Raw genomic sequence first — 14,398 nt, 5'->3', positions numbered from 1 at the left:
TGTCGAATATAAGTACTCAAAGTATAATTTTGTTCCATATATTGTAAAAGAAGGCCCAGCGGCGCGGCCCGGTTCAGCTAGTAACCCTATAAAGTAAATTCAATTTTGTAAAAGGTTGAGTTTTTGTTTATTGGTTTTCATTGTTTTAAGTTTAAATTCTTAATTATTTTAAAATGATAATATAATATATATAGTTTATAATTAATTATCTTAGCATGTAAACAATTAAACAATATATAGCATGTATTGTGTAATTATTAATTAATTCAATCAATTCAAGCTTTCTGGAAAGAAACAAAATCTTCTTACAACTTCTAAATAAAAAATATCAATAGTTTAGCATATATAAATGTATGTATGTATGTAGCTATGTAGGTATATGTAAGTATACGTATGTTTTTAGCAGTGATGACAGCAAAAGACCGCGTTAATTTTTTAGAGCATCGGGAGAGTGTAGGACATAATCTTCTGCCACTCTCGATTTCAAATTTCAATAAATACAAAATATAATTTAACTAAAGACAATCAAAAATTGTAATCTTGCTATCAAATGTATCATAATAGAAAAAATAAAATATTTAACAATTTGCAAGCAACAAAAATCTTTTATCCCGTCCTGAGCGAGACATGAAATGCATGATAATAATGTTCAATGATCTCGGGCAGCCGAGAAAAGTTAATAGATAAAATCAAATATTTTCAAAAGATCGTTGTTAAAAATAAAAGCTCTGTCTTACATGTCTACTAAATGTTCTGAAATCCACCCAATAATAATTGAAAAAAAGACTTCATATTTTATTAAGTAATTACACGCGTTTCAAGGGTCAAAGTTCTAGAGAAGAACGAAGAAAAAAACATGTCAAATAAATAGGAGAGAAAAATGTTTTTGTTTTGTATAATAGTAATTTTTTTCATTATCATCATCGTTATTATGGTTGGTTTTATTAGCATGTTCAATATAAAAAAAACCACCCTTTGTTCTATGTGTGTGTTTTTTTTTAATAAGTTTCCCATTCCTAGGCATTCGTTGAAACGGTTAAGGGAGAACTATCTGAAATGAAAAGTAGACAAGGAAAATATTATTAAAGTTTTAGAGAAGACTTATAATATTTAGTGTAAAGCTGGAGTCCTACCCGACCCGAATCGGTCTATAAACAGGTATATCCATCATATAAACCGATCCCCGGATTTGACTTCTTGAGCCCTAAGAAGCTGCAATTTTCATCCAATTTGGCTTAAATATGGAACAAAGACTTAAGTTATAACTTCTAATATCAATGTCAAGTACGATCCGAATCGGTCCTTAAACATATGGAGCCCCATATAAACCGACCGCCCGAATTGACTTCTTGAGCCTTTAGAGGGTGCAATTACTAGGCGATATGGCAGAAATTGACAAGTACGGTCAATATCGGATCCTTTCTTGCTATAGCTCCTATAGATTTAAAAGAGTCATTCAAAGAACTTATGCCAAAAGACATACAAAGAACTTGTATATAAGATTCGGCCCGGCCGAACTCTACTTGTTTACGAACATGTTATTTTGGCGAATTGAAACAAAATTTTAGTTAACTCGAGATTACTTTAAAGTATTTTTTTAACCATTATCCAAAAGATATTGCAGAAACGAATTCATGCGTTCACTACTCATCCAAAAATTGATTTGGACTTATTTATTCCATTGCGACTTTTTGAAAACATATAAATTTCTTAAGAGAACATTTTCTTAAATTTTTTAAAATAAAATTTAAAATCTGTATCAGCATACCCATACTGTTCATTCCGTATTCCCAAGAAAAATAAAAAAAAAAAAATTCCGGAAACTGCCGTCTCCCAAAAAGCGAAAATTCCCAAAATTTTCTCTTTGTAACCCCCACAGCGACATGTAAGCTAGGTCTTTAAGATCAAGCCTGTAGGGCAATGAATGACATGTTGTTATAACCACATTTACATGTGGAGGTGGCGATCCTCGTCAAGATCCTGTAGGTGAGCAAGCTCGTTCCGGTCCAAAGAACCGATCGCCGCGGGTACATAGGGGCCATTGGTTATTTAAAGGCGCCAATAACTCGCCTTGTCATATCGAGGATCATAGGCACTCAGTATTAGTGCAAGAGCCGGTGCCACCCCACCTATCACTGAGGCTCTCCACTCGAAACCGCTGATTGTCCGCAACTGCAGTTACAGCTACTCCGTATTGAGCATTCCAGTATCCACAACATGTGGACGCGCCCGGTAGCTCGCAGCTAAGCTTCTCGTGACAGCAATGAACATCACGCAGATCGGACCTCCCGTGACGGGCGAATGACATGTGGTCACAAAGTGCGGGTTGTGAAAACTCTAAAGTTATGTGGCCCAATCTAGACAAGTCTAGCAGAGGTCTACCGCTTTGCTGTCGCTGACCAGAACATAAGTTTCAGTCATTGTGTCCGTCATGACAGGTCACCGCCTAATCGAAAAATATGTTGATAGACTCAAATTCCGCAGAAGCTGTGAGGATGCCGGGGGACTTCAACGGTAAGAACTAGAAGGCATCTACCTTCTCCTTTTCCTATGGTATCACAATGGATGAAAACGTTTAACCAATTAGTGCATAGTGTTCGTTTTATCGGACGTTTTCATTTCTTACGCTACGTGTTAATTTATTTATGCGAATATTTTGGAAAACCATATAGAAAAGAAATGGGAACATATCACAATTCACAGTTGTTCTACAATTCTAATCAAGTTTCAACTTTAAAGTTCTAGTTTACTAAGAAAAATGGAAAAAACGTCTGAAAAGGCAAGGGCGGCAGGTAAATAAAAGCAAGGAAAACTAACTTCATTTACGAGACCAATATTTTTAATTTTACAGTTGGTGAAGACAGATCCTAACCAATCTTATGGCAGCCGGTTGTACGTACCGGATTGAACCGATGGAATCATTCATCGGCAAGGGCTGCCGCCTTTCTCCTTACAGTATGCGCATTCAAATTATAAAGAAGATTGACCTATATTGGGCGCACACCCGGCATATCGTTCTTTATAAAGGACGCTCTCTAAAAATGAAGTTTCCTTTTTTTATATAAAAAATATTTTTTAAAAAAAATTTTGAATAATCTATGTTAGGGAACTTTGGGCCTTATAGCAGACTGCAACTTAAACCTAACCTAACCCCCATTCGCTTCTACGTATTTCAGTTGAATCCAAAATGATGCGTCTCCCAATCTATAGCTGTAACTCCAACTTTTATCATGTCATGCTCCGGCAAAGTTTAGTTGAAACTTGGACTATAGTTTTTTTTTTTCTCAGCTCAGAATAAACGCCAATTAGCCAGCCGTGCCCATTTTCTCGTATATAAGTTATATTCTAATATTTGTACTCCTAGAAATTTTCCTTTTTGCCTAATGTGGTTTATATTTCCGCTACTCTTATACCTAGTACTTTATAGTGCAAATTACTATATATTGGGTTGCCCAAAAAGTAACTACGGATTTTTTAAAAGAAAGTAAATGCATTTGTAATAAAACTTAGAATGAACTTTAATCAAATATACTTTTTTACACTTTTTTTCTAAAGCAAGCTAAAAGTCACAGCTGATAACTGACAGAAGAAAGAATGCAATTACAGAGTCACAAGCTGTGAAAAAATTTGTCAACGCCGACTATATGAAAAATCCGTAATAACTTTTTGGGCAACCCAATATTTTATTTCTTTTGTAATATAAAAGCCAACACGGCCAATACTCTATTCACAGTAATTAACCTGAGTGTAAAATAAGAACTAAATAATCATAAGTTAAGAAAAAGAAAAAATCGCATACTATCGATAACTATTCAGTGCAACTTTGTAGTGAAATTTTATCTAATATATCTGACCTGCACTGTATGGAACTAAAATGAAACACGCTATGTATAGTACCCGATGTCTGGAAGATGGACAGAGTGATGCCGCTATTGAAGCCTAGAAAGGACCCGAGCAAAGGGGAGTCATACAAACCAATCTCCCTTCTCTCACCAGTAGCCAAGACGCTTGAGGGATTACTCCTCCCGAGCCTCGCTGAAGAATTTCCATTCGCCGAGCATCAGCATGGATTACTCAGACTGCACAGCACAGAAACGGTCAGCTATTTGAGGACATCGCCAACACGTCCCTCCAACCACGCCTGAAACGCTGAGTCACGAATCAGTGTGGTCGTCAGTCGTTTGTGAAATTTAGAGATAATTAGTCAAAACCCGTAAAGTGAAACAGAGAGTTCCCCAAGGCGGGCGATATCTCCGCATAGAAATCGTATCATATGCGGACGATTGAACGATTGTGGCATACGGCACCCAAATGCGGACGATTGAACAATTGTGGCATCCAGCGATAGGTTAAACGTCTGCCTTAACGAACTTGCCTCTTATTTCATTGCAAAAGATCTGAAGATATCTGCCACATACACGCATGACGTGGGTGAGGAACTAAATGTGATGGTCGATGGGGTAAAAATTCCGAATATCAAGTGTCCCAAAATACTTGGTGTCACATTTGGCAGCTCTTACAAATTCTCCTCACATACCACTGAAATCTGCAATATGGTCGGAAATAGAAACAAGGTCCTCAAGTCACTTGCCACGTACAAAGCAATTGGCCGGTCTGTAGTAAGTTATGCAACCCCAGTGTGGTCTCCTCAGCTATGCGACACGCAGTGGAATAATTTTCAGATCTGTCAGAATGCCACACTTCGACGGGCGACAATGATCCTACCCGTGCGAAGACATAGCTGCATCTGGGCTATTTTCCTGTGGAGAGGTATCAAGGTGGATCTTCTTGATCTAGACCGAGAGGTTCAACGCAACAAAATATAATCTCTAGATCATGCGGCATATCCAGCGGGTCTGGACAACGTTCATGCAGACCCTGAAGCAGATGGGGTGAATAGCTACCGGGTGAATGTTGTCTTTGCAAAACGGACGCCAGCCATTGCAGCTGAAGAAATTTACCTCCCCCGGAAATTTAGCTCAGTTACAAACCACCAGATGCAGCGCCCACAACTCCTACAAAACCAGGATTGATGCCAACGTGCAGAATGTTTGCCGCGATTGTAAGTCCCAGTCTATAACTCTGCGAATTTTTATCAACTCGAAAATCGCTTTGAACTCGTGGCTAAATTTGTTTTCTCATAATATTTAAACGGTAACCACGATTTCCCTTAACCATTGTTTTAAATATTTTTCGATATTTTTCGTCGTAGCCCAAAACCCACCCCGGTGGGATCCTATTTTCAACAAAATATTTTGTTCCTTACCATTAAAAGTAATAGTATTTTACTGAAAAAAGTGAACATTACTTGTGTTACAATCCACTAAATAATAAATCCAACGCTATAAACAAATAACTTGAGCTTGTGGGAAGAAGAATATGTTGCCATATGGCTAGACACGTGCCTTTGCCTACTCATACAGAAACTGTCTTATTGAAGTAGTTGGTTGACTTGGAGCAAGTTTTTCTTTTTAAAACCCCTTCTGGATGGGGGGAGTAGTTGGAGGGGGATTTAGTTTTGGATTTTATATGACGGATGGGTTTTGGACCACGACTTACATAAAAATATTTGGACCTGCTATGGTGCGGTGGAACCAAGTAGACGAATCATAGAACAACACAACACACTGTTGCAACAACAACACCATGTATCTCAATAGGACGAATAATAGGATGGCCTTTCAAATCTAGGTCAATTCGGTCAACAGAATACGGGTTATTCGAAAACAAATTCATTTTGTCACCGCACCATAAGAGGGTCCCATTTATGTTCGGCTTATTTTTTTAAGAAAAGTTAGCAGATATGCAGAACTTATGGGATTTTTTCGGGGGAGATTTAAAATCTACATTTCTATATCTGTAATACACTTGCCTTTTATGCTGGGGACATTTGTAATTATTATATAGAAAAATGTCCGAAAACATTATGAAAAATAAAGAATCCGTGTTTAAGAACCATTTTCCTTTAATTTGCAAATTTTTTGATATATATTCACTTGAAATCTTATCGGCGATAGAAATTTTGCACTCAAAAACTTACCTAACTGTTTAGCGTCCAGCATGCGGAATACGACCCATTCTGCAATATTTTCGAAGATATATTTTTAACACAACTTTTCTTAGTAAATGCGTTCGTAAAACAGCAAATAGGCCTGAGCATTTAAAACTTCACTTTCGCTGGCATCTGATACTCGGGAATCGGAAACATAGTACCATTTGCCCATTGGCACCTGAACGTTTATTGTCTCATCAATTCCACCAACAGCACCAGCGGTCTCATTGGGACATGGCGACATCGGTGATGGCGGTATGGATGATTCTTCAGGTTCAGAAGAGGATGACGTGTTGGAAGAATCCGAGCTGCTACTGCATGAATTGGAAAAGTCATCACTATCATTGGCTGCTTTCATGCGCAGATCACGCGCCTTTTCTCGTGCCAAAAGTTCGTCCAACTTTTTGCGTTGTTCATCGTCTTGATCGAGCTCAGCTTTGCTGCCTTGTGGTATGAATTTCCAACGTTTATCCTCTTGCGATAGTTTCGGTCGCACCTTGACGTAGGCCGTGTAATGGCCACCGTACATGCTTCCTGAATGTTCAACTACTCCGTAGAGAGCGTACAAAAGCTTTTTCTGTTTACGATCGATGTTGGGAAGATTCTTAACCTTAGAACCACAGAACGGAGCTATATCGAGTATCATGGGAAAACTGACAGGTCGTGTCAGTTTGCGGAACATGCAACGAGGGCCCAATTGAAAACGCTTCAAATGCAATATGAGTACAGCTGGTGGACTAGAGATAAGGAACTGTTTAGTGGCATTGGTGTTGACCGTTTTGGCTTTGGGATCGTCACCGTTTATACGTTTCGTACAGGCCTCACAGCCCACCTTGTTGTTGCCCGTCATCAATTCGACAGCAGTAAAACTGTTCAGACACGACTGCACTGAACATTCTCCATCTTCGCATTGATATCGCGGAGCAATGGTTGTACTCCAGTCCGAATAACTTTGTGTACGCGAACGTTTCGCCTTGGCACGTGCAGCCTTATTTTGTTGTTGTTCATCATTGTTAATTGTCAAACTATCTAACTGACTGACTATGGATTGTATATCAGACTGGTCAGCATTCTCATTGGGCTTCACATCACCATTTGTAAGAGCTGTCTTCGTAGGGAAATTGGTTTCATTGAGGGTTAGTTGTTTTACAAGATTTGCTCCTTTCTCGTTGAGCCCCAAAGAGAAAACGCTATTAGTGGCTTTGGAATCACCTGGTGCCATTGCATCACCATTTGTTTCTGAATTCGAGGCAGATGAAGCAGGGAAGCTTCCACCTGCATTGGCAGGACTTGTAGCAATGCCGGAATCTAAGAGCAATAAAAGCGTGGTCAAAAATGCAATCCAAATGAGATGCTCTGTAACTTACCATTTTCATCTTCATCCAGTGAGTCTTTGTCCATGTTTTCCGGTGAATCATCCCGTTTCTCAACAGGACTCGTAAAAGATTGATTGTTGCCACTGCGATCGTAATTTGGCGCCGCTGTTTTTCCAATAATTGAGGTATTAAGTGGTTTTGTAGAGCTTTTCTCATTGTCATCCAACAAATTATCTTCTACATCGGCATCTGATTGCTCGGCTGAGGATGATGAAGCTGACCAGGTTGTCTTATCCTTTTCCCCAGCAGCCTCTTCCCTTGTAGCACAACCAATAAGTACGGCCTTAGCCGCATCCACGACACCCGCTTCACTAACATTATCCCCACCGACTGTCGAGATTCCGGCCTCAGCAGAGAATTGTTTTTGCATTTGTTTTGTGTGCTGGTGTTTGGCATGACGCTTGGCTTTGCGTTCTTTTTTCTGTTCCTTTTTCAGTTGGGCCTTTGTCGGTCCCGTAGGTGATGTAGCAGGCGCAGGATGCAAATAAAATGAATTGGAATTGTCTGGTGAAGTTTTGCGTCGCATTTGAGGAGGTTGCGACTTTTCTACGCTGACGGGAAGTGACATATCGAGGAAATATTCATGCCTCGAACTGACATTGTAGCAGTCTTGACAGGTGAGGGTGGATACCAGAAATCCGCGAAAAACTTGTTCAGGCCTCAGAATCCGATCGGCTGCTTGATTGCCATAAATTTTACATTTCTTTTTCATATCTTCAGAAACGGATTTAACATCCTGATCTTTGTAGCCAAGATTATTAAGAATGACCCGTTGGTAACGTTTTAAATCCTCTGCTCTGAAAGAGAAAATGGAACAATCTTACTTTTTTTTCTTCAAAAATAACTATGTACGAATGTCCCGATAAAATCTTATGAAGGAACAAGGGGATCTTCTTTTATTTCAAAGAGTGCGATTATAAGCCAATCCCTGTTATAGATGGCTTCGAACGCCGAGTAGCAAAGATACCACACTACAGTTAATTCTCTCAACTGTCTTCTGCATCAGTTAGGAAATAAACACGGACTTATTCCATTGTTTTGCCTCTCCGCCAAAAACAACTCAATTTTCTGAGGCACTTATTCGCTAGCCAGCATTTGTCAATTTTTTACATGTGTCTTTCTGCGGTATCTCGCTTAAATGAAAATGGATATGATATCCCCCTGTTCCTTAACGGGATGTTAATAGCATTACCTCACGCTCTCTAGTAAATGTCTCAGAAGTTCGTGAGAATCATGCTGATCACCACCCTGAAATTGTGGACATTTGGCGCAAAGTTTATCAAAAAGTTTGCTTGGATTAAAAACTCCACCTAAAATAGAATTGAAATTAGTTTCTAAAACAACAAGTCTTGGCGATGTGAATTACCTCCAGATTGCAACTCATCCAAAGTCTGGGCCAAAGCTGAAGTTAAACCACCCCATGCACACAACGAACCCTTAATAGGTGGCAAATTGAGAACTTCATCCTCTTTGGACTCAAAAGTACCACCGGGCAAAGTGAACCTGGAAAATAAAAGCAGCATGAATATTAGTATTATAAAAACAAACTTGTGGCGGCACTACTCACTCTTCTCCAGGCTCGGCCGATTCCTTTAAGACGTCCAACAAATAGGGCGTTTGAGCCAAACACTGCATAACGGCATTGAAAAAGCATGTATTGCCCAAATTGGTAAGCCCTCGAACCCGTGGCAAAGAATCTCCAAAAATATTGTTAGATGTTAATTTCATAGCTGGAGTAGTGGCTGTGGCGCTGCTATTTCCTGTCGTAATAATTGCCGAAAAATTATTAAAGTTGCTTGTACGTTTAGCCATTCCCGGTATTGGAGGCAAAGGTGGTGGTGGCAATGGTATAGCTTTATTATTTCCTGTAATGGTGTTAGTGTTGTTATTAACTGAGGCTGCAGCTGCAACTGGGCCAGCATAAAATGGGTTGGCATCGTCAGTTGGCACCAATGGACGTAAGGATTCCAACGTGCCTCGTAACATGTTTTCAATGTTCTCCGCTGGAACAGCTACAGGTGGTTTTTGGGCTAAACCTTTGACAAATTCCACACACTCTAAGAGATTTTTCCGTGAGTCCGGTTTAATATCGCTGTCGCATTGATAGCACCAAATTTCAAAGGACCTTGTATTCATTGCCACTGCATGTAGATCTGAGCGTGGAGTCTGAAAAATGTATAGTTAAACAAATGTGATAGGTTAGGTTTTTGAACAAATTCCAAAAAATACCTCATTTGCTATTATTGTTATAAAACAAGTAACAAAAAAATAATTTTTACAAAATTCTTGTTAATAAATTTACGATGTTTACACGCATTTGTGCATGAACCGGGATCAATGCTAAAAATGCAGTAGCCGCTGTAGAAAGTTTACAGATGTGATCCCCAGAACATTTCGCATTTCAATTTTTTGCAATATTGTGATTCAGTAAAGCTCTTGAATTAGGCCAATAAATTTTTATAGGGACACTTTGCGGAGCCGGCCATATTTTAATACCTGAGGGAGGGGGACGCACTCCCACACCCCATTTAAAAAAAAAACCATATGTCGTAGATTGACTGTTTGGAGTAAAGTTTGACACAAAAATAAAATTTTTAGGACCAAGTCTGGTGTTGTTTTTTTGTTGTAGCAGTGTATTGTGTTCTATCTTTCGTCTGCTTGATTCTGTTGAGTGTCAAGATCCAGGAACTTTACGACTAAGATGGGGTGAGTCCAGAGCGATCTGAGACGAGTGGGTCTGGCTGAGCAATTAAACAAGTGACGTGTATCGTGCGGTCCCTGGTCACAATCGGGATATATATCTTGCACGTCGGCGTCAATCCTTGCTCTGTAGGAGTTGAGACGGTCGCATCTGCCGGAACGCAATTAAGCCAGTACTACTCTGGTTGCCGGGGAGATCAATTTCTTTAGTTGCAATAGGAGGCGGTCGTTCTACAAGGACTACATTCACCCGTTAGCTATTTAGCGCATCTGCTACCGTGTCTGCATGAATGTTGTCCAGGCCCGCTTGATACCCCGTTTGATCTGGAGGTTCTCTCTTGTAGCGCTGGACTTGACGCTCTAGATCATATAGGTCTACCTTAAGGCTTCTGGGCGGTGAATACTTATCCACAAGATGATTATTTGGATGGTCTCTGCGATAACAGCCCAGAAGGTATTGCTTAGACAGCATGTAGTTATCTTCGCACGGGTAGGATCTTTGTCTACTGATGGAGGGGGTCCGCGTGAGAACTGAGAAGACAGCCCGTCGCAGTTCGAAGGGCAGAATTGTGACTGAACTGTATATTATTCCACTGCATGTCACAAAACTGACGGGACCACACTGGCGCTGCATAACTTACCGAAAACCAGCCAATTGCTTTGTACGTTGTCAACAAGGTTTCTTTGGCGGCAACCTAAGTGTTACCGGCAAGTGACTTGAGAACCTTGTTTCTACTTTTAACTTTATCGCAAATTGCTGTGGCATGTGAGAACTTGTAAGAGTTGCCAAATGTGACACCAAGTGTTTTGGGACACTTGATGGTCGGAATTGTTACTCCGTCGACCAGCTCCCTACGCATCTCACGCGTATTTGTAGTGAACAATGTGGCTGAAGATTTGGTGGCAGATATCTTCAGATTTCTTGCAGCGAGGTAGACGTTCAAACTATTGCAGATGTCAGTATCATACAATCGTCCGCATATAATACGATCTCTATGCCGTCTGGAGGCAGTAGAATAACGTATAGGTTAAACAGTGCCGGAGATATCACCCACCTTGGGGAACTCCCTGTTTCATACTACGGTGTTTCGATTTATCCCAAAATCCACAAAAGACTGGCGACCACACAGATAATTCGCGACCCAGCGTTTCAGGCCTGGCTGGGGGGACGTACTGGCGATGTACTCAAAGTTTGTGTCGAATGCCTTCGATAGATCAAGTACCAAGAGGACCTTCCTATCACATGGCCTGGGCAGATTAAAGCCACAGCAAATGTGTGCGATGATGGCATGCAGAGCAGTTATTGTGCTATGCATTCTTCGAAATCCATGCTGATGCTCGGCGAATGGAAATTATCCAACCAGGCTCGGGAGGAGTAGTCCCTCAAGCTTCTTGGCTACTGGAGAGTAGGGAAATCGGTCCGTTCGACACCCCCCGACTCGGATCCTATCCAGGCTTCAATAGCGCGATCACTCTGCCCATATTCCAGACATCGTGTACTATAAGAGTGTTCGAAAACAGGTTGAGGACAGTCGTAAGGTACTCGATTCTAGGTTGATCCAGATTCTTCTGCATCAGTAAAGAGATTCCGTCGGAATTTCGCGGTGTGGATATTATATAAGACCCCTTTAAAATTAGAGGACTATACCATTTGGTAAATAATACCTAAGAAAGCTTTCGTAGTTCTAAGGTGGTGTTTATTTCTAAACTTCTAAACAAGCCAAATCTTTATGGGGCTCAAACTGATGTTGAATAATTATTATTGCTAGTATATCATATTTTCGCGTCAAAAAAAAGCTGTACATTTCAAGTCGGGTTGTAGGACGTCCATCGCGGCTTTGGCCCTAATTCGCCAATGAATGAATGCACCCAAGTCTAAAATATAGGAACCCGAATTATTTGTTCGGTCACGAGTCGTATATGTAATTAAGGAATAAAGGAATTCGAAGACCCGTGGAGTGAGACAGTGAGTTCCGACGTCAGAAGCCATACACAATATTCCGCTTCCACCCGAGGGTAGCGAAATCGTACCATATGCGGACGATGGTGCAAGGAATTTGCATACAGCCGCCACCATATGTTCAGCCATAGTGTTCACTACATGAACAGCGGAAGTACGTCGGCAATTGGATTTGACAATACATATATGGTGTAACGACTACGATCACTAAAAAGTTAATCAGGCCTCCCAGAATGCAAACCTTCGAAACGCGGCGCACTAATGTGAATCATATCCATCATAGGGAAAATATGCTACCAGTGCGAAGACACAATTATGGCATGCCGGTTCCGGTTCACACAACACATGGCAGCCGGTTCTGCGTATCGGATTGACCCGATGAAATCCTTCATCGGTAAGGGCTATCGCCTCAGTTCAATCTATCCATGTATTAATGTTGCAGTTGTACAAACGCAGACTTACAAAGGGAAACAGTTCGTAGACCCAATGACAATGGACCACTCACTTACACTTCTTTCGTTTGACGTCCATATCGTCTAGGTTAAAGCACTTCTATTTAGAGTTCCAAGTCTGCATAACAAATTTCATAGAAATCGGAGATGCGCTTTATCAAATGCATTTTGGCCCATAAAAACATGGTTTTTTTCAGGCGCTGTTATTTTGTATAGCATTTGCGCATATAGCTTTGCATAACTAGTGAATGGTTTTATATGGCGTTTTGTATTTACCTTATAGTGTTGAAGAGCATGTTGATTCTTGGCGCGACCGCATAGTTGTGAACCACATTTCAAGCACAACCACAGGGTATTGTCGTATTCAAAGCTACCAATTGGTGATTCAACAGAATTTTCCAGTGCTTCAGCCGCTGGTGAAGTAACGCCCATTTTCTGACATTCGCCACAATCCAACAGGAGTCCAGTGCCCTTTAATAGTTTGCGTAATTTGCCCGAATCAACCGCCCTTTTTAAATGGGGACAAGAACGTGTTGCCGCCGTGGGACTAGTCTTACCCTCCGATGAATCTGAGGAACCACCATCCCAGTTTTCGGGTTGATGATTCTTGCCCATGACTTTCAATTATGGCGTCTCTGTTTGTCGGCTTAAAGTACCTTCAAATTGTGACTGCAATAAACAAAAAAAAAACAAAGGAAAATTTAAATGTTTAATCTATCACATTGACAAGAAAATGTGTTATTTTGCTAAATATTATGACCGATAGTCTACCAATCTACAAAACGCAGTGCAAAAAAAACTTTGTGTCACTTTAAAACAATAAATTGAGGTTAAGTTTATTTTGCCTGCCTGTGTCTTCTATACTTTTCTGTGTGTGGTGCTGTTTGCCATTGTCCGAGCCCGTGTTTGTCTGTGGGGTTGGTTGCGGGTACATGTGTATGTGCCCCACAGTTTTATTCTTCTTGCAAAAACAACAATGCACATTGTGCTATTATAACCTTTTTAGCACTCCGCGCCAACAACAGTTGTCACTTACAGATTTTTCACACCTTCTCTATTTTGTTCTTTGTTTAATTAAACAGAAGAAGAGTACGCGATGCAGCTGAAGCACACACACCGGAAGAAAACGCACTTCAGTCATTGGACTTTATTTTTACCAAACACGACATTGTCCTGTTCAAAGACGATTCTCGCACAATGCATAACATTTATACATAAGTATTTTTTGTGGTTGTTTTTCGTCTCACTACGTTTCTTTATTGTAGTTTTTTTTGTACTTTCCGCAATTTCCCTTGACCGTTTTCCAGTGATCTCGTTTTTTTGTCCTCGTCGTCAAAAACTGCCGAGTGTCACACACAAAAGTGAAAATCATGGCCCAGATGTTGTTGAATTTAACACTATATATTGCTCAATAACAGCCACCTACTTTCTTTATGTGCTTCAATGAAACGCCAAATTTTTTCCACTCTACGCGTTTTAGAAATTAAAATTTTCTGCTTTTCCGTTTTATTCAGTCACAAAATAGGGATCTAAAAGTCTTCTTCTTCTTCCTCAGTCTGACATTCACCTAGAATGCTAGCGTTTATAAAAAAAAAGAGGTATTATAGGCCATCTATACGGCACATCATTTTCGTACTCCTCGTGTGTACATATTGATTCCATCTTTTGCCAGAATTGGAACATCGATTTTTTTTCTTTAATTTTATTTAATTTGCCATACTTTTTTCTCTTTTTTAACTTTATTTTGGACACATTGTCTTTTTCAATATCTGCCAAGTAAAGATTACACATTTCTTCGTAAACGGTAATCGAAACACGCCATCATTGAAAAAATCATATGTTTTTTTTAGCCATGACT

The 14,398-nt window shown here is 40.1% G+C and overlaps 1 protein-coding gene across 3 annotated transcripts; it reads right to left on the bottom strand.

The window, feature by feature from the left end:
* Positions 1–207: 207 nt before the first annotated feature.
* Positions 208–14,089, bottom strand: LOC106085729 (ubiquitin carboxyl-terminal hydrolase 16). Of its 3 annotated transcripts, none has more exons than XM_013250114.2 (8): positions 13,967–14,089; positions 12,817–13,209; positions 8,996–9,594; positions 8,795–8,931; positions 8,621–8,738; positions 7,420–8,225; positions 6,041–7,360; positions 208–1,051 (listed from the first exon to the last, which is right to left on the bottom strand). In XM_013250114.2, the coding sequence occupies exons 2-7, from the start codon at positions 13,153–13,155 to the stop codon at positions 6,120–6,122; spliced, it is 3,240 nt and encodes a 1,079-aa protein (XP_013105568.1). In that variant the 5' UTR covers positions 13,156–13,209; positions 13,967–14,089; the 3' UTR covers positions 208–1,051; positions 6,041–6,119. The 3 variants fall into 3 exon arrangements, with proteins under 3 accessions (XP_013105568.1, XP_013105569.1, XP_013105570.1); XM_013250115.2 differs by lacking the exon at positions 13,967–14,089 and adding an exon at positions 13,577–13,904; XM_013250116.2 differs by lacking the exon at positions 13,967–14,089 and adding an exon at positions 13,405–13,501.
* Between the last annotated feature and the right edge of the window lie 309 nt (positions 14,090–14,398).

Source organism: Stomoxys calcitrans, chromosome 4 (assembly GCF_963082655.1).
Source record: "Stomoxys calcitrans chromosome 4, idStoCalc2.1, whole genome shotgun sequence".
Classification (NCBI taxonomy): domain Eukaryota; kingdom Metazoa; phylum Arthropoda; class Insecta; order Diptera; family Muscidae; genus Stomoxys; species Stomoxys calcitrans.
Note: the sequence above shows the minus strand (reverse complement) of the source record. Positions and strands in the feature narration are given on the sequence as shown.

Excerpts from the sequence above, each read along its gene's own strand:
- LOC106085729 (XM_013250114.2), bottom strand. The coding sequence starts at position 13,155 with ATGGGCAAGAATCATCAACCCGAAAACTGGGATGGTGGTTCCTCAGAT. Across the intron at positions 9,595-12,816 it reads ATGCTCTTCAACACTATAAG|ACTCCACGCTCAGATCTACA; the intron begins GTAAATACAAAA and ends TACATTTTTCAG. Across the intron at positions 7,361-7,419 it reads ACTGGATGAAGATGAAAATG|ATTCCGGCATTGCTACAAGT; the intron begins GTAAGTTACAGA and ends TATTGCTCTTAG.